The sequence below is a fragment of the Budorcas taxicolor genome, chromosome 18, assembly GCF_023091745.1.
Source record: "Budorcas taxicolor isolate Tak-1 chromosome 18, Takin1.1, whole genome shotgun sequence".
NCBI lineage: Eukaryota > Metazoa > Chordata > Mammalia > Artiodactyla > Bovidae > Budorcas > Budorcas taxicolor.
Genome location: NC_068927.1, coordinates 12,117,061 through 12,144,343, shown reverse-complemented (window position 1 = coordinate 12,144,343; position 27,283 = coordinate 12,117,061). Strand labels below are relative to the sequence as shown.

The window sequence follows — 27,283 nt, the reverse complement described above, 5'->3', positions numbered from 1 at the left end:
CCCCCGCGAGGAGGGCAGACAAACCCCTTTCTGTAGCTGGGCAGCCAGGCATGGCGCCCCTAGCAGGTAACAGAAGGGGGCCTGGAGAGGTGTCCTGGGAGGAGGTGTTGGGCCCCGGCCCAGGTCACTGGGTGAGATCAGCCAGCTCCCCTGACCCAGGGCTCAGGGAAAGCCCCGCCCCAGCGCGTCTTAAGCCTTCCCTCCTCCCCAGCTCAGACCAGCAGCCTCAGAAGCTACGAGTTCTTGGGACGGATGGCCTGACCTCTTGGTCCTATCCTCCTAGGTTCGGGGTTTTGACCCCCACTGGTGCTCTCTAGGGCCCCCCATGATTCCTGACTCATTTGCCCACCCCTCTGGGTCCTCTGGAGTGAGCCTGAACCCCATCCCCAATGGCCCAGGACTGCTGGTCTCCGTGAAGACTGGACTTGGTGGTAAGGACTGGGTGCTGGAGGCAGGGGGATGGGTGATAGAGGGAGAAGAAGTTTGGGGGTTGGAAGAGAAAGGGGAGGGGGCAGCCTCGGTGGCCTTGAGTTGAGTGGGAGGGCAGGAGTGCTGATGAACAGGGGTAAAAGTTGGGGGGAAACATTTGTTGAGGGGAAGGCATGAGGACCAGGTGTTATAGGGCAGGTGGGTGTGTAAGGCTCTGGAAAGGGGATCAGAGGCTCCAAAAGCATACGAGGGCTGGTGGTTGCAATGGATGCCCTGGCTCAGTGGAGGAAAGGACCCCTCCCAGCCGGAGGTCTCGAGACGACCCCCCTCCCCACTCTCCTTCCAGCCATGGAGGGGCAGACCCCAGGAGGCGGAGGCCTTTCAGAAAAGCCGGTCCCCATGACCTCCGGCCCTGGCCTGTCCTCGCTGGGTGCCGTCTTCATCCTTCTGAAGTCCGCGCTGGGCGCTGGCCTACTCAACTTTCCATGGGCCTTCCACAAGGCTGGGGGAGTGGCCCCCGCTTTCCTCGTGGAGCTGGTAAGCTGTGTAGGCTGTTTCACGGGGCGGGGTTGGGGAGGGTGGTCTCTGGGAGCAGGTAGGAGCTGAAGTTTATTTTTCCAGGCGGAACCCTAGGCATTGCTTCTGCAGAGCTGCCTGTCTGCAAAATTACTCCTGTGTTTTGTTTTTTTGTCCCTCTCAGCTCATGGGGGAGAAAGAAAAATCACAGTGTAAACCTGCAGACCCGGGCCGTGAGCATCCTCGGAGCTGAGGTCCACACAGCCAGGTGGGGGTTGGGGGAAGGAGTGGGGGAGGGCAGGTGGAGCTGTGCTCGCCGCACCAGCAGCCTGTGAACCCGGCCTATGATGAGCTGAGCCACTGCCTGCCTTCTCTTGGCGGCTGGTCTGCGCTCCACAACTAAAGCCCAAATCCTGTGGGCAGAGCAGGACTGACTTGCCGTAAGCCCCTAGCCTGTGCAGTGTCAGGGGTGTTTGGCCACTGCTGCGTGTGGAGCCTAAACTCCCTCCCTTTCCAGAAAGTTCTAGGGGCTGACCATCCTCAGTGGAGAAGAGCTGCTGGTTAGCACAGCTTCATTTTATTAGCTGATAGGAATCAGGCGTTTCCTGGTGAGCTCTTCGACGGGCATCATGTCAAAGGCTTTTCCCTGGCAGCTGCTGATAAGGACTCCGTTGGACCTTTCTGATCCTTCTGAAAGCTGCCAAATACCACCCCGTGTGGTGTCCAGTAGCCTGTGCCGCCCCCGCGCTGGCCCAGCGCCTGTTTGGACCGTGCAGGCTCTGTCCTCCTAAAGCTTGCTCTAACAGGGAGCTTGGATAAGATTCAGGAAGTCGAATGAGGTGGTGGGCAGTGGTGCGGGGGAGGCAGGTGTGACCCCTTTGGGGGTGGTGGAAGCTGAGAAGCCCCCTCCGAGGCGGCACTGAGCCCCAGCTTGTGTGGGTGCATGTGATGGGCAACAAGGCTGTGTTTGCTGTTCCCCGAACAGGGAGCCCAATCTCCAGCCACAGAGGGTCAGCGACAGAGCAGGTGGGGCCGGCGTGGGGGTCTGGCCAGTCAGAGGGCAGCAGGCTGGGCTGAGGCAGACGGGCAGCGGCCAACTTGCTCCCCAGGCTCCGTGTGGGGTCTCCCAGTGCCTCCAGGCCCGCAGATGCTGACTCTGCCGGTGGCCTCCCTGGTGACATGGATGCTGCTGGGGTGGCTTGCCGTTGGCCCGGGATGGTCTAAAGCTCCTGCCCTGAGCAGGCAGACTTGAGGAAAGGGGACCCCAAATAGGAATCAGTGGAAACTCCCCACAAGGGAGAAAGTCAGGCTGGCGAGCAGCTCACCTTTCCCCCACCCCGTTTCCTGTCTCTCCCTCTTCACCAGATAGTTCTGCCCCCACTCGGGTTGGCAGAATATTTAAACATCCCTGCCACTGGGAGGCTCGTGGTATGAGATTTTAGGTCTCTCCTGGCTCCATTAGCTTTGGAGGATTAATGAAATTAATGAGCCTGGATCTTCCTCAGCTGCAAAGAGAGAGGCAGCCTGGCCAGGGGCTTTTGCCTACTGGCTGCTCAGAGGCTCAGGGACCCTCTCGAGGGTCACCCAGTCCTGTGTGGTCAGCTCACTGTGTTAGCAGAGACTCACCTTCTCTGGCTGAGGCTCAGTCTGACCCCCTTCGCTTCCTTTTGTCCAAAATATTTACCAGTGCCTGCTATGTACTGGATGCTCTCCTGGGGGCTGAACATAAGCAAAAAGACACGACCCCAGTCACCATGGAGCTTAGAGTCTGGTGATGATCGCCACACTGTATGCACTGGGCCCCTGGACCCAAGGACCACAAACTGAGCAGCGTAAAACAACCGAAGTGTGTGCTGTCCCAGTCCTGGAGGCCTCAAGCCCGAATTCCAGTGTAGCAGAGTCATGTTCCCTTAAAGATTCCAGCAGAAGGTCCTTCCTACCTCTCCAGCTCCTGGGGGCTCCAGCTGTTCCTTCGCTTGTGGCCGTGTTGTCACTTGGCCGCTCCTCTGCGTCTCCTCCTTTTCTGTCTCTTATGAGGACGTCATTGGCTTTGAGGCCCACTTGGATCATCCAGAGCGACCTCATCTCAAGGTCCTTAATTTTAACCTGTGAAGACCCCTTTCATCTTCTTCATTATCTGTGCCTGCAAAGACGGGTGCCACTAAGCTGCTTTCACAGGTTCTGGAGATGAGACTTTTGGGGGGATTCAACCCACCATAAGAATAATTGTGCCCATAAAAGGCATGGTCCTGCCAGAGCCTGAAACAGAGAACATTGAATCCAGCTCAGGTGTGAAGTGTGGGGAGGCTTCCTGGAGGAGGTGACCTTGGGGGGCGGGGTTGGGAAGTAGGGATGCCCATCCCCAGGTGAGGGGCAGTGGTGGAGGCAGGAGGGAGTTCCAGGCAGAGGAGCCATCTTGGACAGAAGTCCAGGGGCGGGAGGGAGCATGCGTGTTCTTCCTGGCTCTAAACTTCTAAGTTTCTCTGACTCGGTCCACTTAGATGTTGCCCTCAGGCTGCGGGAGTAGTAACAAGCCTGCAGTCAGGGCATGAACTGGGTCTGAAGGGGCCAGCCTAGCTTTCCCCAGGCTTCTAGGTTGAGGACCTTGCCACTTCTGCATTCTTCCCCTTCATAGAACTGTGGGAGGGGGTCTGAGTGTGGAGACCAGGTCCAGCTTAGGCACAGGTAATGGTCCAGCCTGGAGAGACTCAAAAACATTTAACGCCGTGGACAAGTGGGACTCAAGTGCATCGCTGGGGGTGGGTGTCGAGTGGCACAGATGATTTGGAAAACAGTTTATAAGAAATTGCCAGAGTTGAACACATGTCTACCCTGACACCCACAAATTCCACTCCTAGGTGTGTGTCCAGGAGAGGGAAACGTGGGTCCTCAGCATGACTCGTTCTAGAATGCTCAGCTCTTCATTCATAGCAGCCAAAACGAAGGACAGCCCAGATGTCTGGCAAAAGGGACTGGACCAGCCAAGTGATTCTATCCACCCTGTGAAACAGCACTGAAGAAAAATAGGAATAAACTACTGACGCGTCCGACAGGGCTGGCCCTCACAAGTGTTACTGCTCAGTGGAAGAAGCCAGATAGGAAAATACATAAAAGCAAAGTACTAGTAGAGTGTTTTTTTCTGGATCTAGGATGGGAACAGGAGGGGAGCTCAGGGATGTGATGTTCTGTGTCTTGGTAGGGGTTCAGGTTGCACATATACCTTAGTTGTACCCCTTCCAGTGATGCACTCACGACTGCATTTCATGGTGTGTAAATTTCTTCTTACAAGAGAGAAGAACTGTAAACAAACCTCAAACTCCAATTAATGACACTCCATTAATGCCCAGATCTTTGGTGATAAGTATACTGATACCCACAGCTTGCCTTGAAATGTACCCCCAAGTTTAGGTGGACATGTGGACACATGGTAAGAGATGTGATAAAACAAGCACAGGGACCTACTCCTAGTAGAATCTAGGTGGTGAGGACATGGTGTTCATTGTAAAATTCTTCCAGTTTCCTAGATGTTTGAAAAGTTTTCATAGTGTTGGAAAAATTTACACTGAAGTAGGGAGAGCCCTGGAGAGGGAGTCTGGAGAGAAACGACGACCATTTCTTTTGTTGTTAAATTTTTATTTGGCTCCACCAGGTCTTAGTTGTGGCCCATGGCATCTTTAGCTGAGGCCTATGAGCTCTTAGTTGTGGCTTGAAGGACCCAGTTCCCAGGGCCCTGTATGGGGAGCGCAGAGTCGTAGCCAGCAGGCCACAAGCAGTCCCCAGCTGTCACGTCTTGAGCGGTTACCACGTGCCAGGCACTGAGCTGAGTGCATTATGTGCTTTGTTTAGCCCAAATGCTTCACAATCCCCTAGTAAGGTAGATGGTATCATCCCCATCTCACGGATGGGAAAACAGATTGATGGTTGGCCTCATGTCACAGAGCGGGTGAGTGGCAGGGTTGGAATTGAACCCAAGTATGCCTGCTTCTTCGGAGAAGGTGATGGCACCCCACTCCAGTACTCTTGCCTGGAAAATCCCATGGACGGAGGAGCTTGGTAGACTGCAGTCCATGCGGTTGCGAAGAGTCGGACACGACTGAAGCGACTTAGCAGCTGCAGCAGCATGCCTGCTTCCTAACCACCATGCTTTATGGCTCTCCACCCACAACCCATGTGATCTTAGGAAAGTAATTTAAACTCTGGGTTTCCAAAGCCTCATTTGTCCAGCTGGTGTGGTTTGGCATGAATCCCAGATTCACAGATTTAGACCAGCATGGCCTCTAGAATCCACCTGCTTTGTAACTCTGGTTTTCGGGAATGGGCTGGTGGCTCATCAGGCCGTGGCCTCTGCAGCTGAGGCTCGCTGGGAGTGGGCTGAGCAGCTGTGGGTATGCCCAACGCCACGGTCCTGTTCGGCAGGTCTCCCTGGTCTTCCTGATCAGCGGGCTGGTCGTCCTGGGCTACGCCACCTCCGTCAGCGGCCAGGCCACCTACCAAGGCGTGGTCGGAGGGCTGTGTGGCCCTGCCATCGGCAAGCTGTGTGAGGCCTGCTTCATCGTCAACCTGCTCATGATCTCCGTGGCCTTCCTCAGGGTGGTCGGCGACCAGCTGGAGAAGCGTGAGTACCTGCGCTGCAGTCGAGGTGACCCCTTTGTGGAGCTCAGGGCTCCTGGTGGATGAGCAGGACGTGGACGTGGGGCTGGGCCCTGGCCCTCAGCAGAGGCTGAGACCACTCCTAGTTCCTAACATTGTAGGGAAGGGAGGTCTAGGAGAAGTAATTACCACTATAGCAGAAGTTAGAGAGGGGGCTGTGCTGGGGTGTCCCGTGGGGACTCATTTTACACATGGGAGGTGGCACCAACTGCAGAGACGTCCCTGTGAGAGAGAACCAGTAGCCCTTGAGTTTGGGGGCCTTGAAGGCTCGGCTCATGCACCCTTGGCCTCTAGTCCCCCACTAACAACTTCCCTCTAAGTACTGCTTTGACTGTGTCTTGCTGATTTTGGTATATTCTGGTTTCCCTTTCATGCCGTTCAGACCTTTGCTAATTTTTGCTACGATTTCTTCTTTGACCCTTGGGGTGTTTAGAATTGTGCAGTTCGGTTTCCAATGATTTAGGGGTTTCCTCAATGCGCTTGTGGTTTCTCCCTCAAATGCATCAAGGTCAGAGAACACACATACGTCATTGTGGAATTTGAGACCTGCTCTGTGGCTCAGGTGCAGCCTGCCTTGTTGATCTCTTTTTTAAAAACATATTTGTTTATTTGGCTGCATCAGGTCTTTGCGGTGGCATGTGAGCTCTTCGCTGTGACAAGTAGGGTCTTTATTTGTGGCATGTGGGATCTAGTTCCCTGAACAGTGATTAAACCTCGGGCCATCTGCATTGGGAGCGTGGAGTGCTAACCACTGGACCACCCGGGAAGTAAGTCCCTTACTGAGCTCTCAAAGGGTGTGTGTGGTTGCTGAATGCAGTGTTTTAGAACCCTCCTTTACGTCAAGATGAGCCAGAGCTTAGGTCAGACCTTCCGTGGCTTCGCAGATTTGGGGGGAGTGGGCAGCGGGGTGGGGAAGTCTAGTTCTTCTGTTTGGTTCTGAGAGAGAAAGTGTTAAAATCTCTGACTGTGATTGCCGATTTGTCTATCCCTTTAATCCTATGAATTTTTTGCTCATAGTTTTTGAAACTCTTATTATTAAGCACACACTGTGAATTGCCTTTTTATTATGAAATTTCCATTTTCGTCTCTGAATTACTTTGTCATTATATCCGCCTTCTCTTCTATGAATATAGCCTCTCTAGCATCCTTAAGATTAGCGTTTGTACAGAATTTCTCTTCCCACTCTGACTGTGAACCTAACTGTGGCTTGGAATTTTAAAATGCATTTCTTGTAGACAGCATATGGTCGGGTCTTGCTTTTTTATCATCTTGGCAGTCTTGGGTTTTAATTGGAATATTTTAGACTTTTACTTGGAATGTAATTACTGAGATGATGGATCTGAGTCTGTTTTACTGTTTGTTTTGTCTGTTCTGTCTCTTGAACCATGAAAAAAGGCCCCCGACGCGGGGTTATGGAAATTAAAAGCTCCCATGTTGTGGGAAGCGCTCAAAAAAATGAAAGTTGGTAGATCTGAACCTCTGAACCTCTCAGTGGGTAAATGGGTGCAAGGATGCCCTGCTGACCGTGGGCAGTAGAGGTTATGTCAAGTTTCAGTTATGTTCGGCTGGTGGTGCTGCTCTTAGGAGACGAATTCTGAGGTGCTGCCGTGTGGAGGAGGATTCTCAGGGGATGTGGAATTGAGGAAGACTTAAAGGGCTACAGTGTTGAGAAGGATCTGTGGGCTGTTGCAGAGGCAGGGATCTTAAGGGGCTGCTGTGTTGCAAAGGATCTGTGGGTCTGCCATGTTGAGAAGAATTTGGGAAGGCTGGGTGATGAGAAGGGTCCCAGGGGCTGCCATGTTGGGGAAGATTCTGAGGGGCTGCAGTATTGAGAGGGATTTGGAGGGCCGGCCATGTTGAGGAGAATGTAGCAATTGCAGTTTGGGAAGGATTCTGAGGGGCTAACCAGGTGAGAACGATTCTAGGGGCTGCCATGCTGAGAAGTATTCTGAGGGCCTCTGTGTTGAGAAGAATGTTAGGAGGTGATGGTTTTTTTGGCAGATTCTCAGCAGCTGAGGTGTTGAGAAGGATCTAGGGGCTGCTGTGTTCAGAAAGATTCTGAGGGGCTGCCATGTTAGGAAGGACCTGAGGTGCTGCCATGTTGAGAAGAATTTTGAGGGTCTGGAGTGTTTAGATGGATCTTTGAAGGGCTGCTGTGTTGAGGATTCTGAGGGGATGCCATGCTGAGAAGGATCTGTGGCCTGCTTTGTTGGGACAGATCTTGAGGAACTGCCTATTTGGGAAGAGTTCTGAGGGACTGCTGTGTTGAGAAGGTATCTGAGGTACTGTTGTATTGGGTAGGATTCTGAGGGCCTCCGTGTTGAGAATAATTTTAGGGGCTGCCGTGTTTCTGAGGATTCTCAAAAGCTTCTGTGTTAAGATGATTCTGATGGGCTGCCTTGCTGAGAACATTGACAACTTGTAGATTTCAGAAGGATTCTGTGGAGCAGCCATATTGGAAAGGATCTGAGGAGATGCAGTATTGAGAAGGGGAGGATTCTCAAGGCCTTCTGTATCAGAAGGATGCTGATGGCCTCAGTGTTGAGAAGAATCTTAGGGGCCACCATGTTGGGAAGAATCTTAGTAGGTGCAGTGGTGGAAACGATTCTGAAGGGTGGCCATGTCAAAAGGATTCTGAAGGCTTTTGTGTTGTCAAGAATCTGAGGGGCTGTGGTGTTCAGGAGGATTCTGAGGTAGTGTCATGTTGAGTAAGCTTTTGAGGTGCCTCATGTTGAGAAGGATTCTGAGGGCCTGCTGTGTTGGGAAGAATCTGAGTGGCTGTTGTGTTGAGAATGATTCTGAGGCATGCCGTTTTGGTAAGGTTTGTGAGTAGATGCCGTTGGTAAGAATTCTGAGGTACTTCTGTGTTGAGAAGGATTCTGAGAACGATCTGAGGAACTGCCATGTTGGGAAGGATTCTTAGAGGCTGCTTTGTTTAGATGGATTCCTGTGGGCTGTCATTTTGAGAAGGATTCTAAGGGTTGCTGTGTTGAGAAGAATCTTAGGGACTGCTGTGTTGATGAGAATTCTTAGTGGCTACCATGTTGGGAAGGATTCTGATGGTCAGCTGTGTCACAAGAATTCTGAGGGCTTTCGTGTTGAGAAGTATCTTAGGGGCTGCCATGTTGAGGACAATTCAGAAGGGCTGCCTTGTGAGATGGATTCCGATGGCCTCTTTGTTAGGGGCTGCTGTGTTGAGAAGGATTCTGAGGTGCTACAGTATTGGGAAGGGTTCTGAGGGGCTGATTCAAATCCTGAGGATGATTTGAATGCCTGCAGTTTGGGGAAGGATTCTGAGGGACTGTGATGTTGAGAATTCCCAGCTGCTACCTTGTTGAGAAGTGTTCTGACGGCATGCAGTGCTGAAAAGAATCTTAGGGGCTGTCCTGTTGGGTGGGATTCTGAGGGCCTCTGTGTTGAGAAGAATCTTAAGGGCTGCCTTACTGAGATGGTTCTGAGGGACTTCTGTGTTCAGAACATTTTTTGAATGGCTACAGCATTGGGAAGAATCTAAGGTGTTGCCATATTGAGATGATTCTGAAGTTTAATCCCTGGGTTGGGAAGACCTGGAGAAGGAAATGGCAACCCACTCCAGTAGTCTTGCCTGGAAAATCCCATGGACAGAGGGACCTGGTGGGCTACAGTCCATGGGTCAGATAGAGTCAGACATGACTGAGTGATTTAACGCACTGAGGGACTGCTGTGTTGAAAATGATTGTGAGGGGCACCTGTATTGAGGATTGTGAATCGTTGCTTTTGGAGAAGGAAGTGAGGGGCTGACATATTGAGAGGATTCTGTGGGACTGCTGTGTTGGGAAGGATTCTGAGAGCAGCTATGATGAAAATTATTTTGAAGAGCTGCATGTTGAAGAGGATTCTGAGGTGCTGTCTGTTAAGAGGAATACAAAGGGCCTGCAGTATTTGGAAGGATTCTGAGGGACTGCCATGCTGGGAAGGTTCTGATGTGCTGCAATTTAGGTGGATCCTGGGGGCTATTGTGTGAGAAGGATTAGGGACCTGTTGTGTTGACAAGGATCTGGAGGAGGGCTTCTGTGTTCAGAAGGATTCTGGGGGCTTCTGTGTTGGGAAGGATATAAGGGGCTGCTGAGTTGGGAAAGATTCTGAAGGCCTTGTGTTGAGAAGAAGTTTAGGGGCTGCTGTATTTTGGAGAATTCATGAGAGCTGCCCCTTCGGGAAGGATCTGAGGGAATGCTGTGTTGAGAAGGATTTGAGGGGCTTTAGTATTGGGAACTATTCTGAGGGATGCCATGTGAGAGGCATTCTGAGGGGCTGCTATGTTGAGAAGAGGTTGGGAAGGCTGGCTTGCTGAGGAGGACCTGAGGTGCTGCCTTGTTGAGAAGGATTCTCCGGGCCTGCAGTGTTGAGAAGAATGTTAGCAACTGCAGTTTAGGAAGGATTCTGAGGGGCTGCCATGTCAGGATTTTGAGGGCTTTTTGTATTGAGAAGGATTTTAGGGGCTTAGAATCAGAAGGGTTGCATTGTGAGATGGATTCTAATGGCTTCCGTGTTTAGAAGAATCTTAGGGGCTGCTGCGTTGAGAAGGATATGAGGAATTGCTGTGTTGAGAAGGATTCTGAGGGGTGCTGTGTTTAGATGTATTCTGAGGAGCTGCTGTGTGGAGAAAGATTCTTCGTGCCTCCCAGAGGAGCAGAAGCTTAGGGTCTGCCATGTTGAAAAGGGTTTTGAGGGTGTGCATGGATGGGAAAACCAGACCACCTGACCTGCCTCTTGAGAAACCTATATGCTGATATGCTGGTTAGGAAGCAACAGTTAGAACTGGACATGGACAGACTGGTTCCAAATAGGAAAAGGAGTCGTCAAGGCTGTATACTGTCACCATGCTTATTTAACTTATACGCAGAGTACATCATGAGAAATGCTGGGCTGGAAGAAGCACAAGTTGGAATGAAGATTGCCAGGAGAAATATCAATAACCTCAGATATGCAGATGACACCACCCTTATGGCAGAAAGTGAAGAGGAACTAAAAAGTCTCTTGATGAAAGTGAAAGTGGAGAGTGAAAAATTTGGCTTAAAGCTCAACATTCAGAAAACGAAGATCATGGCATCTGGTCCCATCACTTCATGGGAAACAGATGGGGAAACAGTGGAAACAGTGTCAGACTTTATTTTTTTGGGCTCCAAAATCACTGCAGATGGTGATTGCAGCCATGAAATTAAAAGACGCTTACTCCTTGGAAGGAAAGTTATGACCAACCTAGACAGCATGTTAAAAAGCAGAGACATTACTTTGCCAACAAAGGTCCGTCTAGTCAAGGCTATAGTTTTTCCAGTGGTCATGTATGGATGTGAGAGTTGGACTGTGAAGAAAGCTGAGTGCTGAAGAACTGATGCTTTTGAACTGTGGTTCAAAAGACTCTTGAGAATCCCTTGGACTGCAAGGAGGTTCAACCAGTCCATCCTAAAGGAGATCAGTCCTGGGTGTTCATTGGAAGGACTGATGCTGAAGCTGAAGCTCCAATACTTTGGCCACCTCATGCGAAGAGCTGACTCATTGGAGAAGAGCTGACTCACTGGACAAGACCCTGATGCTGGGAGGGATTGGGGGCAGGAGGAGAAGGGGACGACAGAGGATGAGATGGCTGGATGGCATCACTGACTCAATGGACATGAGTTTGTGTAAACTCCGGGAATTGGTGATGGACAGGGAGGCCTGGTGTGCTGCGATTCATGGGGTCGCAAAGAGTCAGACACGACTGAGCAACTGAACTGAATGGTTGAGGAGGATCTGGGGAATGTCGTGTTGAGTAAGTTTTTGAGGTACTCCATATTGAGATGGATTCTCAGAGCCTGCTGAGTTGGAAAGGATCTGAGAGGGCTATGTTTTTGAGGATCTGAGTGGGTTACATGTTAAGAAGGATCTGTGGGGCTGCTGTGTTAGGAATAATTCTTAGATGCTAGTCTGTTCAGGATTCTGAGGGGCTTCTGTCTTGAGAATTCTGACGGGCTGTTCTGTGAGATGGGTTCAGAGGAAGGACCTCTGTGTTAAGAATAATCTTGTGAGCTGTCATGTTGATGAGGATTTGAGGACCTGCTATTTTTAGAAGGATTCTGAGAAGGTGCAGAATTGAGGATCTGAGGTAGTGTCACGTTGAGTAATTTTTGAGGTACTCCATGTTGAGAAGGATTCTGAGGGCAGCTGTATTGGAAAGGATCTGAGGAGTGTTGTGTTAACAATGGTTCTGAAAGTGTGCCATGTTTCAAAGTATTTTGAGGGATGTGTGTTGGCAGCATTCTGAAAAGCTGCTCTTTTGTGGAGGATCTGAGGGGCTGCCAAGTTGAAAAGGATTATGCCTGCCTGTCCTGTTGAGGATTCTGAGGTGCTGCCTTATTGAGAAGAATTCTAAGTGGCTACTGTGTTGGAAGGATGTGAGATGCTGGTATGTTGAGAAGGATTTGGGGGAGCTACTGTATTGAGAAGTATTCTATGTGACTGCTGAGTTGAGGATTCTGAGGTGCTGCCATGTTTCAAAAGATTGTCATGTTTAGAAGGATTCTAGGGTCTTCAAAATGTTGACAAAAATCTTAGAGGTAGCCATCCTTTGGAGGATTCTCAGGGCCTGCTGTGTTGAGAAGGATAGGAGGGCTACTGTGTTCAGAAGATCCTAAAGGACTGCCATGTTGAAATGAGTTTGAAGGGCTGCCATGTTGAGGAGGATTCTGAGCTGCTGCCTTGTTGAGAAGAGTTCTGATGGCCTGCAGTTGTATGGAAGGATTCTGAGGGTGCAGTGTTGAGAAGGATCTGAAGAGCTACTGTGTTGAGAAGAATTTTGGGGGACTGTTGTGTTAAGGAGGATTTGTGGTGTGCCATACTGAGAAAGTTCTGTGGTGCTGCAGTGTTGGGAAGGATTCTGAGGTGCCGCAATGTTCACAAGAATTCTGAGGGGCCTCAGTGTTGAATCTTAATGGCTGCCGTACTTTAGAGGATTCTAAGGGGCTGCCATGTTGAGAAGGATCTGAGACGCTGCCGTGTTCAGAAGGATTCAGAGGGGCTGCCATGTTGAAAATGATTATGAGGGACTTCTGTGTTGAGTAGAATCCTGAGGGGGTGCCATATCAGGATTGTGAGTACCTCCATGTTGAGAAGAATCTTAGGATCTACCTTGTTGTGATGGTTCTAAGGGGCTTCTGTGTTCAGAAGGCTGTTGAAGGGCTACAGCACTGGAAAAGATCTGTGTTGCTACCATGTTGAGAAGGATTCTGAGTGGCTGCTGTGTTGAGAAGGATCCTGAAGGGCTGCCATGTTGAGAATTCTGAGTGGCTGATCTTTGAGAAGGAAGTGAGGGGTTGCTGTACTGAGAGGATTCTGAGGGGCTGCTGTGTTGGGAAGGATTCTGAGGGCTTCTATGATGAAAATTATTTTGAAGATCTGCTGTTAAGGAGGTTGAGAATTCCAAGGAGCTGCCTTGTTGAGAAGGGTACTGAGGGTCTGCAGTGTTTGGAAGGATTTCATGGGACTGCTATTTTGGGAAGGTTCTAAGATGCTGTGGTTTAGATGAGGGCTACTGTGTGAGAAGGATTCTAGGGGCTTTTGTGTTGAGAAGGATTCTGAGGGGCTTGCAGGGTTGAGGAGGATCTGAAGCAGTGTCATTCTGAGTAAAATTTTGAGGTGCTCCATGTTAAGATTCCAAGGGCCTGTTGTGTTGGGAATGATCTGTGGGCTATTGAGAATGATTCTGAGGCAAGTGTGTTGGGAAGGGTTGTGAGCAGATGCTATTAGTAGGAATTCTGAGAGGCTGCTGTGCTGAAAAGGACCTGAGGGTCCACCATGTTGGGAGGGCTGGGTATTGAGGAGGATCTAAGGTGCTGCCTTGTTGAGAAGGATTCTGAGGGCCTGCAGTGTTCAGAAGGACCTGAGGGGCTGCCCCATTGGGAAAAATTCTCAGGGGGTGTAGTACTGAGAAGGAGAATGTTAGCAGCTGTGGTTTGAGAAGGGTTCTGAGGGGCTGCCATTTTGAGGAGAATTTGTAGGGCTCCATGTGAGTATGATTCTAGGGGCTCCATGTTGAGAAGAACTGTAGGAAATGCCATGCTGGGAAATATTCTGAGGACCCCTGTGTTGATAAGAATCTTAGGAGGTGCTGTGTTTTGGAGAATTCTCCAGGAGTTATAGGGGAGAAGGCAATGGCAACCCACTCCAGTACTCTTGCCTGGAAAATCCCGTGGATGGAGGAGCCTGGTAGGCTACAGTCTATGGGGTCGCTAAGAGTGGACACGACTGAGCGACTTCAACTTTCACTTTTCACTTTCATGCATTGGAGAAGGAAATGGCAACCCACTCTAGTGTTCTTGCCTGGAGAATCCCAGGGACGGGGAGCCTGGTGGGCTGCCGTCTATGGGGTCGCACAGAGTTGGACACGACTGAAGTGACTTAGCAGCAGCAGCAGGAATTATAGTGTAGAGAAGGATCTGAGGTGCTGCCATGTTGAGAAGATTTTCAGGGACCAGGGTGTTTGTTAAATGGATCCTTGAGAGGCAGCTGAATTGATGAGAGTTTTAAGGAGCAGCTGTTTTGCAAAGGATCTCAGACGCTACCATACTGAGAAAGATTTATGTACTGCTGTGTTAGGACAAATTCTGAGGCACAGCCTGTTTGGGAAGAGTTTTGAGGGGCTGCCTCGTTGAGAAGGATTCTGTGGTGCTGAGGTGTTGGGAAGGACTCCAAAGGAATTGTTCTGAACTTCTCTGTGTTCAGAAGAATTTTAGGGGTTGCCATGTTTTGGAGGATTCTCAGAAGCTACTTATTGAGAAGGATCCTGAGGGCCTGTAGTGTTTGAAAGAATTCTGTGGAGCTTCCATATTGTGAAGGATCTGAGTAGATGTGGTGTTGACAAGGATTCTTAATGGCTGTACTGTTGAGAAGGATCCTGAGGGGTGCTGCCACATTGGGAAGGATTCTCATGGGTTGTCATGTCAGAAGGATTCTGAGGGCCTCAGTGTTGAGGAGAATCTTAGGGGCCGCCATGTTGGGAAGAATCTTAGCAGTTGCAGTGGTGGGAACGATTCTGAAAGGACTGCCCTGTCAGAAGGATTCTGAGGGCCTTTGTGTTGTCAAGAATCTGAGAGGCTATGGTGTTGAGGAGGATTCTGAGATAGTATCACGATGAGTAAGATTTTGAGGTGCTCCATGTTGAGAAGGATTCTGAGGGCCTGCTGTGTTGAGAAGGATTCTTAAAGCCTCCATGTGGAGCAGAACCTTCAGAGTTGCGTTTTGTAAAGGATCTGGGGGGCATCTATGTTCAGAATGATTCTGAGGGGCTGCAGCATTGGGAGGTATCTGAAGTGCTGCCTTGTTGAGAAGGTTTTGAGTTTCTGCTGAGTTTCTGTATGTGAGGAGCCTGCTGTGTCACAAGGATTGTGAGAATCTTAGGGGCTGCCATGTTTAGAAGGAATTCTGAGGGTAGCTTTAAGGAGAACTGAGGTAGTGTCCTGTTGAGTATGTTTTTCAAGGTGCTCCATGTTGAGAAGGATTCTCTGGGCTGCATTGGAAAGTATCTGAGGGGCTGTTTTGTTGAGAATAATTCTGAGGCATAGCATGTTGGTAAGCATTCTGAGGTGCTATTGTATTGAGGAGGCTCTGAGGTGCTGCCATGTTAGGAAGGATTCTTAGGGGCTGCTGTGTTCAGAAGGATTGTGAGGGGCTTCCATTTTGAGGAAGATTCTGGGGGGTTACCATGTGAGACGGATTCTGAGGACCTCCATGTTCAGGGGCTGTCATGTTGACAAGGGTATTGTGTGCCTGCTGTGTTGAGGATTCTGAGGGCCTGCTGTGTTGAGAAGAATTCTGAGGGGCTGCTCTATTGGGGAAAGATCTGAGGGGTGTTGTGTTAAGAAGGGTTCTGAGAACTGCTTGTTGCAGAGTATTCTGAGGGATATGTGGTGAGCAGCATTCCGAGAAGCTGCTGTGTGGCAGAGGATCTGAGGGGCTGTCTTAACGAGAAGGATCTGAGGTGCCACCATGTTGAAAAGGATCTAGGTGCTTCTGTGCGGAGGAGGATTCTAAGAGAATGCCATGTTGAGAAGGATCTGTGGGCTACTGTGTTGGGATGGATCCTGAGGAACTGCCTATATGAGAAGAGTTCCGCGATGCTGTGATGTTGAGAAGAATTCTGAGGTGCTGCAATGTTGAGAAGGGTTCTGAGCAGCTGCAGTGTTGAGAAAGATCTGATGTAGTGTCATTGAGGGGCTATCATATTAGGAAGGATCTGAGGTACTGCCATGTTGAGAAGGATTTTGAGGGGTCAGATTATTTAGATGGATCCTCGAGGAGCTCCTAAGTTGATGAGGGTTTTAAGGGACAGCTGTTTTGCAAAGGATCTCAACTGCTGCCATGCTGAGAAGGATCAAGTTGCTTCCTTGTAGAGGAAGATTCTGAGAAGATGCCATGTTGAGAAGGCTCTGTGGACTGCTGTGTTGGATAGATTCTGTGGAAATGCCTGTTTGGGAAGAGTTCTGAGGGGCTGCTGTATTAAGAAGGTATCTGAGTGACTGTGATATTGGGTAGGATTCTGAGGGCCTCCGTGTTGAGATTAATTTTAGGGGCTGCCGTGTTTCTGAAGATTCTCAGAAGCTGCTGTGTTGAGATGATTTTGAGGGGCTGCCTTGTTGAGAAGGACACTGCGGACCTGTAGTATTCAGAAAGATTCTGTGGGGCTGCCATATTGGGAAGATTCTGAGGTGATGTGATTAAGAAGTCTTCTGAGTGGTTGTCCTGATGAATCCTGTGGGGCTTCCTCATGGGTTAGATTCTCATGGTTTCCTGTGGTGGAAGGAAGGATTTTGAGGGCCTCAGTGTTGAAAAGAATCTTAGGGGCTGTCATGCTGTAAAGAATCTGAGGGGCTGTGGTGTTAAGGAGGATGCTGAGGTACTGTCATGTTGAGTAAGATTTTGAGGTGCTCTCTGTTGAAAAGGATTCTGAGGGCAATGCTGTGTTGGGAAGGATCTGAAGGACAGTTGTGTTGAGAATGATTCTTAGGCATGCCATGGTAAAGTTTGTGAGTGGATGCCATGTTGGTAGGAATTCTGAGGTGCTATTGGGTTGAGGAGGATTCTGAGGGAATTACATGTTGAGAAGGATTTGAGTGGCTGCCATGTTGGGAAGGATTCTGAGGGCTTAATAATCCTTAATTCTGAGGGTTAAGAAGTATGTTAGGGGCTGCCATGTTGAGGAAGATTAGAAAGAGTGCTTTTTGAGATGGATTCCGACGGCCTCCTTGTTTAGAAGATTGTTGGGGGCTGCTTTGTTGAGACAGAGAAGGCAATGGCACCCCACTCCAGCACTCTTGCCTGGAAAATCCCATGGATGGAGGAGCCTGGTAGGCTGCAGTCCATGGGGTCGCTAAGAGTCAGGCACGACTGAGCGACTTCACTTTCGCTTTTCACTTTCATGCATTGGAGAAGGAAATGGCAACCCCCTCCAGTGTTCTTGCCTGGAGAATCCCAGGGACGGGGGAGCCTAGTAGGCTGCCGTCTGTGGGGTCGCACAGAGTTGGACACGACTGAAGCGACTCAGCAGCAGCAGCAGCAGCTGTGTTGAGAAGGATCTGAGGAGTAGCTGTGTTGAAAGAATTCTGAGAGGTGCTTTGTTTAGATGTATTCTGAGGGGTTGCTTTCTTGGAAAGGATTCTTAGTGCCTCCATGTAGAGCAGAATCTTAGGGGCTGCCATGTTGAGAAGATTTGGGGGACTATGTTTGGGATGATTTGTGCTGCTGCCATATTGAGAAGGTTCTGAGGGGCTTCACAGTGTTGCAAAGGATTCTAAGGGGCTGCAGCGTTCACAAGGATTATGAGAGACCTGAATGTTGAAAAGAATCTTAGGAGCTGCTGTGCTTTAGAGGATACTAAGGGTCTACCATGTTGAGACGGATTTGAGGAGTTGCTGTGTTCAGAAAGATTCAGAGGGGCTGCCATTTTGAAAATGTTTATAAGGGACTGCTGTGTTGAGCAGAATCCTGAGGGGGTGCCATAACAGAAGGATTGTGAGGGCCTCTGTGTTGAGAAGAGTCTTAGGGTCTACCTAGTGATGGTTCTGAGGGGCTTCTGTGCTCAGAAGGCTGCTGAAGGGTGATAGCATTGGGAAGCATCTGTGATGCTGCCATGTTGAGGATTCTAAGTGGCTGTTGTGTTGAGGAGTTTGAGGGGCTGCCATATTGAAGAAGTGATTTTGAAGGGCTGCTGTGTTGAGGATGCTGAATGGTTGATCTTTGGGAAAGAAGTGAGGGGTTGCCATATTGAGAAGATTCTGAGGGGCTGCTGTCTTGGGAAGGATTCTGAGGGCTTCTATAATGAAAATTATTCTGAAGACCTGCTGTATTAAGGAGGATTCTGAGGTGCTGCCTTGTTGAGAAGGATACCAAGGGCCTGCAGTGTTGGGAAGGATTTCATGGGACTGGCATATTGGGAAGGTTTTACAATGCTGTGGTTTAGATGTATCCTGAGGCTTACTGTGTAAGAAGGATTCTAGGGGCATTTGTGTTGAGAAGGATGTGGGTGGCTTCTGTGTTCAAAAGGATTCTGAGGGGCTTCAGTGTTGAGGATCTGAGGCAGTGGAGTAAGTCATTCTGAATAAGATTTTGAGGTCCTCCATGTTAAAAAGGATTCCAAGGACCTGTTGGGTTGGGAAGAATCGGTGAAGCTGGTGTGTTGAGAATGATTCTGAGGCATGTGTTTTGGGAAGGATTGTGAGCAGATGCTGTTAGTAAGAATTCTGAGAGGCTGCTGTGTTGAAAAGGATCTGAGGGTCCACCACGTTGAAAAGAGTTTGGGAGGGCTTGGTGTTGAGGAGGATCTAAGGTGCTGCCTTGTTGAGAAGGATTCTGAGGGCCTGCAGTGTTCAGAAGGACCTGAGGGGCTGCCTCATTGGGAACAATTCTCAAAGGATGTAGTGTTGAGAAGAATGTTAGCAACTACCATTTGGGAAGGATTCTGAGGGGCTGCCATTTGGAAGAGGATCTGAGGGGCTCCATGTTGAGAAGAATCGTAGGTGCTGCCATGCTGGAATATATTGAGGGCCTCGATGTTGAGAAGAATCTTAGGAGGTGCTGTGTTTGGAGGATTCTCAAGAACTGTGGTGTAGAGAAGGATCTTAGGTGCTGCCATGTTCAGAAGGATTTTGAGGGGCTCTGGTGTTCAGATGGATCCTTGAGAGGCTGCCAAATTGATGAGAGTTTTGAGTGGTGGTGGTGGTGGTGGTTTAGTCACTGAGTCATGTCCGACTGTTGTGACCCCATGGACTGTAGCCTGCCAGGCTCCTCTGTGCATGGGGTTCTCCAGGCAAGAATACTGAAGTGGGTTGTCATTTCCTTTTCCAGGGGATCTTCCCGACCCAAGAATCAAACCCGGGTCTCGTGCATTGCAGGCAGATTCTTTACCGACTGAGCTACAAGGGAAGCCCAATTATTAAAGATGTAAAGGATCTCAGATGCTACCATTCTGAGAAGGATTATGTGCTGCTGTGTTGGGACAGTTTCTGAGGCATGGCCTGTTTGGGAAGAGTTCTGATGGGCTGCCATGTTGAGAAGGATTTGGAGTATCTTCATGTTCAGAAGAATTTTAGGGATTGCTGTGTTTTGGAGGATTCTCAGAAGCTATTGTGTTGAGAAGGACACTGAGGACCTGTAGTGTTTGAAAAGATTCTGTGAGGCTGCCATATTGTGAAAGATCTGAGTAGATGGTGTTGACAGGATTCTGAGTGACTGTTGTTTGAAGGATCCTGAGGGAACTGCTGTGTTGGGAAGGATTCTCATGGGTGCTGTGTCAGAAGGATTCTGAGGGCCTCAAGTGTTGAGAAGAATCTTAGACGCTGCCATGATGGGAATAATCTTAGCTGCTGCAGTGGTGGGAATGATTCTGAAGGGCTGCCATGTCAAAAGGATTCTGAGGGCTTTTGAGTTGTGAAGAATTAGAGAGGCTGTGGTGTTGAGGGCTCTTCTGAGGTAGTGTCATGTTGAGTAAGATTTTGAGGTGCTCCCTGTTGAAAATGATTCTGAGGGCCTGCTGTGTTGGGAAGGATTCTTAGGGGCTGCTGTGTTCAGGTGGATTCCTGTGGGCTGGCATTTTGAGAAGAATTCTAGGGGCTGCCATGTTGAGAAGAATCTTAGCCACTGCTGTGTTGATGAGAATTCTGAGTGGCTCCCACATTGAGAAGGATTCTGATAGGCTGCCATGTCAGGTTTCTGAGGGCTTTTATTTTGAAAAGTATCTTAGGGGTTGCCATCTTAAGAAGTAACAAAAGGATTGCCTGGCGAGATGGATTCTGATGGCCTCTGTGTTTAGAATAATCTTAGGGGCTGCTGTGTTAAGAAAGATTCTTAGAGTCTCCATGTGGAGCAGAATATTTGGGAATGCTTGATGAGAAGAATCTGGGGGACTTCTGTTCAAAATTATTCTGAGGGGTTGCAGCATTGGAAAGGATCTGAAGTGCTGCCTTGTTGAAAAGGTTTCTGAGTTTCTGCTGTGTTTGGAAGGATGTAAAGGACCCTTGAGAGTCCCTTGGACTGGAAGGAGATCCAATCAGTCCATTCTAAAGGAGATTAGTCCTGGGTGTTCATTGGAAGGACTGATGCTAAAGCTGAAACTCCAGTACTTTGGCCACCTTGTGCGAAGAGTTGACTCATTGGAAAAGACTCTGATGCTGGGAGGGATTGGGGGCAGGAGGAGAAGGGGACGACAGAGGATGAGATGGCTGGATGGCATCACCAACTCGATGGACATGAGTCTGAGTGAACTCCGGGAGTTGGTGATGGACAGGGAGGCCTGGTGTGCTGCGATTCATGGGGTCGCAGAGTTGGACACGACCGAACGACGGAACTGAACTGAAGGGACCCACTGTGTCAAATGGATTGTGAAGATTTCTGTGTTGATGAGATTCTTAGGGGCTGCCATGTTGAGAAGGATTCTGAGGGACTGCTATGTATAAAATAACCCTGAAGGGCTGCTATATTGAGGAGCATTCTGATCTGCTGTCATGATGAGAATTCTGAGTGGCTGCTGTGTGAAAAAGATTGTGAGGGCTTTTGTGTTAATAAAAATCTCATGTGCTGCCATGTTGAGGAGGGGCTGATCTGTTGAGAAGGATTCTCTGAACCTCCATGTTTTGAAGATTCTTAGGGGTTGCTGTTTTGGGGAGAATCTGAGACCTGGTTGTGTTGGTAAGCATTCTGAGGTGCTGCCATGTTGAACATAATTCTGAGGGGCTGCCGTATTGATAAGAATTCTGAGGGGCTGCCACATTGAAAATGTTCTGTGGAGTTGCTGTGTTGAGAAGGGTTCTGAGGGGCTGCTGTGCTGAGGATTCTGAGTAGCTGCCTCACTGGGAAGGATATGAGGGGCTGTTGTAGAGGATTCTGAGAGGATGCAGTGTTGAGATGGATTCTGAATAGTTGCCATATTGAGGAGGATTCTGAGGTGCTGCCTTATTGAGAAGAAATCTGAGTGGCTGCTGTGTCGGAAGGATGTGAAGGGCTGCCGTGTTAAGAAGGATTTGGGGCTGCTGGACTGAGAAGTATTCTGTGTGGCTGCTGTGTTGAGGATTCTGAGGTTCTGCCATATTGAGATGAATTTGAGTTCTGCCATGTTTAGAATGATTGTAATGAGCCGCCATGTTTAGAAGGATTCTGGGGGCCTCCGTGTTAAGAGGGATCTTAGAGGCTGCCATCCTTTAGAAAATTCTCAGAAGGATATGAGGACTGCTGTATTCAGAAGATTCTGAAATGCTGCCATGTTGAAAATGATTTTGAGGGGCTGCATGTTAAGAAGGATTCTGAGCTGCTGTCTTGTTAAGAAGTGTTCTGAGAGCCTGCAGTGCTAAAAAGAATCTTAGTGAGTGCTGTGCTTTGGAGGATTCTCACAGGTGGCCACGTTGAGAAGGAGCGGAGGAGCTGCTTTGTTCAAAAGGGAGATTGTGAGGGGCTGCCGTGTTGAAAATGATTTTGAGGGGCTGCGTATTGGGAAGGATCCTGAGGGTTGCCATGTTGGAAAGGCTCGTGAGGAGCTATGTGTTGGGAAGGATTCTGAAGGCCTCCACGTTGAGAAGAGTGTTAGGGGCTGCCATGTAGAGATGTTCTGATGGTTTTAATTTCTGTGTTCAGAGGCTGCTGAAGGGCTACAGCATTGGGAAGGATCTGAGGTGCTGCCATGTTGAAAATGATTTTGACAGGTGGCTGTGTTGAGGATTCTGCATGGCTGCTCTTAGGGAAGGAAGTGAGGGATTGCTGCATAGAGTAGTTTCTGAGGAGCTGCTGTGATGGGAAGGATTCTGAGGAACTACCTGTTTGGGAAGAGTTCTGAAGGACTGCTGTGTTGAGAAGGATTCTGAGGAGTTATGGTGTTGGGAAGTATTCTGAGGGACTCTCTGTTAAGAAGAATATTTAGGGGCTGCTGTGTTTTAGAGGATTCTCAGGGGCTGCTGTGTTTTAGAGGATTCTCAGAAGCTGCTGTGTTGAGAAGATTCTGATGGGCTGATTTGTTGAGAAGGACGCTGAGCAGCTGTGGTATTTGGAAGGATTCTGTGGGCTGCCATATTGGGAAGGATCTGAGGAGGAGATGTGGTGTTGAGAAGGATTTCGAGTGGCTGTCCTGTTGAGAAGGATCCTGAAGGCCTTCCTCATGGGTTGCTTTGTCAGAAGGATTCTGAGGGCCTCAGTATTGAGAAGAATTTTAGGGGCTGCCGTGTTGGGAAGAATCTTAGCAGCTGTGGTGGTGAGAATGATTCTGAAAGGCTGCCATGTCAAAAAGATTCTAAGGGCTTTTGTGGTGTGAAGAATCTGATGGGCTGTTGTGCTGAGGAGGATTCTGAGGTAGTGTCATGTTGAGTAAGATTTTAAGGTGCTCTCTGTTGTAAATGATTCTGAGAGCCTGCTGCATTGGAAAGGATATGAGTGGCTGTTGTATTGACAATGATTCTGAGGTATGTTGTGTTGGTAAGCCTTCTGAGGTGCTGCTGTGTTGAGGAGGATCTGAGGGGCTGCTACGTGTTAGGAAGGATTCTTAGGGGCTGCTGTGTTCAGAAGGATTTTGAGGGGCTTCCATGTTAATGAAAGCTGCTGTATTGGGATAGGATCTGAGGGGCATTGTATTAAGAAGGATTCTGATGGCCTGCCAAGTTGCAAAATATCCTGAGGGATGTGTGTTGAGCAGCATTCTCAGAAGCTGCTCTGTTGTGGAGGATCTAGGGGCTGCCGAGTTGAGAAGGATTTGTACCTGCCTGTCCTGTTGAGGAGGATTCTGAAGTGCTGCATTATTGAGAAGAATTCTGAGTGGCTGCTGTGTTTAGAAGGATTCTAGGGGCCTCAAACTGTTGAGAAGAATCTTAGAAGCTGCCATCCTTTGGAGGATTCTCAGGGGCTGCTGTGTTGAAAAGGATAGGAGGGCTGCTCTGTTCATAAGATTTTGAGAGGCTGCCATGTTGAAAATGATATTGAGCGGCTGCCATGTTGAGGATTCTGAGCTGCTACCTTGTTGAGAAGTGTTCCGAGGGCCTCAGGGTTTGGAAGGATTCTGAGGGTGCTGTGTTGAGAATCTGAAGGGCTACTGTGTTGAGAAGAGTTTGGGGAGACTACTGTGTGGAGAAGGAATTCACAACCCACCCCAGTGTCTGCCTGAAAAATCCCAAGGACAGAGAAGCCTGGCGGGCTGCCTCCGAAGGGTCGCAGAGAGTCAGACACGACCAAACGACTAAGCGCAAGCAGCCTGTGTTGAGGAGGATTTGTGGTGCTGCCATCCTGGACAGGCTGCTGAGGTGCCGTTGTGTTGGGAAGCATTCTAAGGGGCTACAGCATTCACACGGATTCTACAGGCCTCAGTGTTGAAACTTAGGGGCTGCCATACTTTAGAGGATTCTCACTGGCTGCCATGTTGAGAAGGATCTGAGGGCTGCTGTATTCAGAAGGATTCAGAGGTGCTGCCATGTTAAAAATGATTTTGAGGGGCTGCCATGTTGAGAAAGATGCTGAGGGTTTGCAGTGTTTGGAAGCAATCTCTGGGACTGCCATGTTGGCAAGGTTCTGAGGTGCTGTGGTTTAGATGGATCTTGAGGTCTAGTCAAGGCTATGGTTTTTCCAGTGGTCATGTATGGATGTGAGAGTTGGACTGTGAAGAAAGCTGAGCGCCGAAGAATTGATGCTTTTGAACTGTGGTGTTGGAGAAGACTCTTGAGAGTCCCTTGGACTGCCAGGAGATCCAACCAGTCCATTCTAAAGGAAATCAGTCCTGGGTGTTCACTGGAAGGACTGATGTTGAAGCTGAAACTCCAATCCTTTGGCCACCTGATGCAAAGAGCTGACACATTTGAAAAGACCCTGATGCTGGGAAAGATTGAGGGCAGGAGGAGAAGGGGACAGACAGAGGGTGAGATGGTTGGATGGCATCACCGACACAATGGACATGGGTTTGGGTGGACTCTAGGAGTTAGTGATGGACAGGGAGACCTCGTGTGCTGTGGTTCATGGGGTCGCAAAGAATTGGACACGACTGAGAACTGCACTGAACTGAGGGCTACCATGTGAGAACAATTATAGAGGCTGTGGTTTTGAGAAGGATCTGGTGGGCTTCTGTGTTCAGAAGGATTCTGAGGGGCTGAGAGTTAAGGAGGATTCTGAGGTAGTGTTGAGCTGAGTAAGATTTTGAGCTGCCCCATGTTGAGAAGGATTCTGAAGTCTGTTGGGAAAGATTTGTGGAGCTTTTGTGTTGAGAATGATTGTGAGGCATGTGTGTTGGGAAGGTTGCCATGTTGGTAAGCATTTTGAGGGCCTGTAGTTTTGAGGAAGATTCTGAGAGGCTGTTATGTTGGGAAGAATCCTGAGGAGCTGCCATGTTCAGAGGCCCTCTGTGTTGAGAAGTACCTTATGGGCTACCTTGCTTTGAAGGATTTTCATGGGGTCCCATGTTTGAAAGATTCTGAGATGCTACTGTGCTGAGGAGGATTCTGAAGGGCTTCCCTATCAGAAGGATTCTAAGTACCTCAGTGTTGAGAAGAATCTTAGGAGCTGTTATTTTGGGGGGATCTGAGAGCCTCTCTGCTGGGAGAAATCTGGGGCTGCCCTATGTTGGCAGATTCTCAGAAGCCACTGTATTGGGAAGGATCTGAGGGGCTGCTGTGTTTAGAATTCTGAGAGGCTGCCATGTTAGGAAGGATCTGAGGTGCTGGCAGGGTAAGGATTTTTGAGAGGCTGGAGTATTTAGACAGATCCTTGAGCATCTGCCAAGTTGATGAGGGTTTTGAGGGGCAGCTGTTTTGCAAAGGATCTCAGATGCCACCATGCTGAGAAGGATCTATGTGCTGCTGTGTTGAGGATTCTGAGGTACTGCCTGTTTGGGAAGAGTTCTGAGGGGCTATGTGTTGAGAAGGATTCTGAGGTGCTGTAGTGTTGGGAAGGATTCTGAGGGCCTCCATATCGAGAAGAATTTTGGGGGCTACCGAGTTTTGGAGGATTCTCAGAAGCTGCTGTGTTGAGAAGATTCTGAGTGGTTGTCCTGTTGAGAAGGATCCTGAGGGCTGCCGTATTGGGAAGGATTCTCAAGGCCTGCTGTGTGAGAAGGATTGTGAGAGCCTCAGTGCTGAGAAGAATATTCAGTTCAGTTCAGTCGCTCAATTGTGTCCGACTCTTTGTGACCCCATGAATTCCAGCACGCCAGGCCTCCCTGTCCATCACCAACTCCCAGAGTTCACTCAAACTCATGTCCATCGAGTCCGTGATGCCATCCAGCCATCTCCTGGATGTCGTCCCCTTCTCCTCCTGCCCCCAATCCCTCCCAGCATCAGAGTCTTTTCCAATGAGTCAACTCTTCGCATGAGGTGGCCAAAGTACTGGAGCTTCAGCTTTAGCATCATTCCTTCCAAAGAAATCCCAGGACTAATCTCCTTTAGAATGGACTGATTGGATCTCCTGGCAGTCCAAGGGACTCTCAAGAGTCTTCTCCAACACCACAGTTCAAAAGCATCCATTCATCAGCGCTCAGCTTTCTTCACAGTCCAACTCTCACATCCATACATGACCAGTGGAAAAACCATAGCCTTGACTAGACGGACCTTTGTTGGCAAAGTAATGTCTCTGCTTTTGAATATGCTATTTAGGTTGGTCATAACTTTCCTTCCAAGGAGTAAGGGTCTTTTAATTTCATGGCTGCAATCACCATCTGCAGTGATTTGGGAGCCCAAAAAAATAAAGTCTGACACTGTTTCCACATCTATTAGGTGACGCCATATTAGGAAGAATCTTAGCTGCTGCACTGGTGGGAATGATTCTGAATGGTGGCCACGTCCAAGGATTCTGAAGGCTTTTGTGTTGTCAAAAATCTGATGGGATGTAGTGTTCAGGAGGATTCTGAGGTAGTGTCATGTTGAGTAAGATTTTGAGGTGCTCCATGTTGACAAAGATTCTGAGGACCTGCTGTGTTGGGAAGCACCTGAGGGGCTTTTGTGTTGAGAATGATCTGAGGTATGCCATGTTGGTAAGAATTCTGAAGTGCTGGTGTGTTGAGGAGTATCTGTGTGGATTACGAGTTGAGAAGGAACTGAGGGCCTGCTGAGTTGGGAAGGATTCTTAGGGGCTGCTGTGTTTAGATGGATTCTGAGGGGCTGTCATTTTGGGAAGGTTTTAGGGATTGCTGTGTTGAGAATTCTGAGTGGCTGCTGTGTCAGAAGGATTCTGAGGGCTCTTGTGTTGAGAAGTATCTTCGGGGCTGCCACTTTAAGAAGCATCAGAAGAGCTTCATGGTGAGACAGATTCTGATGGCCTCTGTTTAAAAGAATCTTAGGGGCTGCTATGTTGAGAAGGATTTGGAGAGGGTTCAGGGTTGAAGAGTATTTGAGGTAGTGTTGTGTTGAGTACGTTTTGGAGGTGCTCCATGTTGAGAAGGATTGTGGGAGCCCGCTGTGTTGGGAAGGGTCTGAGGCGCTGTTTTGCTAAGAATGGTTCTGAAGCATGCCATGTTGTTAAGAATTCTGAGATGCTGCTGTTTTGAGGATGATTCTGAGGGCTGCTATGATGAAAATGATTTTGAAGAGCTGCCGTGTTGAGAAGGATTCTGAGTTGCTGCCTTGTTGAGGAGGATATTGAGGGCCTTCAATGTTTGGAAGGATTCTGAGGGACTGCCATGTTGGGAAGGTTCTGAGGTGTTGTGGCTTGATGGATCCTGAGGGCTACTGTGTGAGAAGGATTCTAGGGGCTGTTGTGTTGAGAAGGATGTGGGTGGCTTCTGCGTTCAGAAGGATTCTGAAGGGGTGCAGTGTTGAGGCGGATCTGAGGGAGTATGGAGCTGAGTAAGATTTTGCGGTTGAGAAGGATTCCTAGGATCTGTCGTTTGGGGAAGTTTTCAGGCTCAGGTGGTGGATCCCCTGGAGGGGTTAGTGCGCTTATGAGGACACAGGCCACCCCTGCGCTGGGCGCATTGCTTTTGTGCTTCTTGGGCCGATGTGCTGGAATGTGTCTTTTTGAAGGCGAGTCCAGGTTTCTTGGATTGAAGGCTCATTGGAGGTCAGGGCTCTTTTACAGAGTCATTGGATTCATCAAGTGAAAATGACCGTAAATAATGGTTCTATGGACACTGAGGAATGGCCTGGAAAGCGAGGGCTCAGGAAGGAGCTGTGTGGCCTAGTTGGCAGAGGCGGCTCTCCTGGCTTCAGGAATCCATCCATATGGCTAAGAA

At 49.2% G+C, this 27,283-nt stretch overlaps 1 protein-coding gene across 1 annotated transcript in view; it reads left to right on the top strand.

The window, feature by feature from the left end:
* The first annotated feature begins 325 nt into the window (after positions 1–325).
* Positions 326–27,283, top strand: part of SLC38A8 (solute carrier family 38 member 8) — a 41,897-nt gene continuing 14,939 nt past the window's right edge. The window contains exons 1-3 of the mRNA XM_052656678.1: positions 326–431; positions 776–966; positions 5,362–5,560. Of these exons, the coding sequence (XP_052512638.1) occupies positions 326–431; positions 776–966; positions 5,362–5,560 (496 nt within the window). The remainder of the gene's footprint in view (positions 432–775; positions 967–5,361; positions 5,561–27,283) is intronic.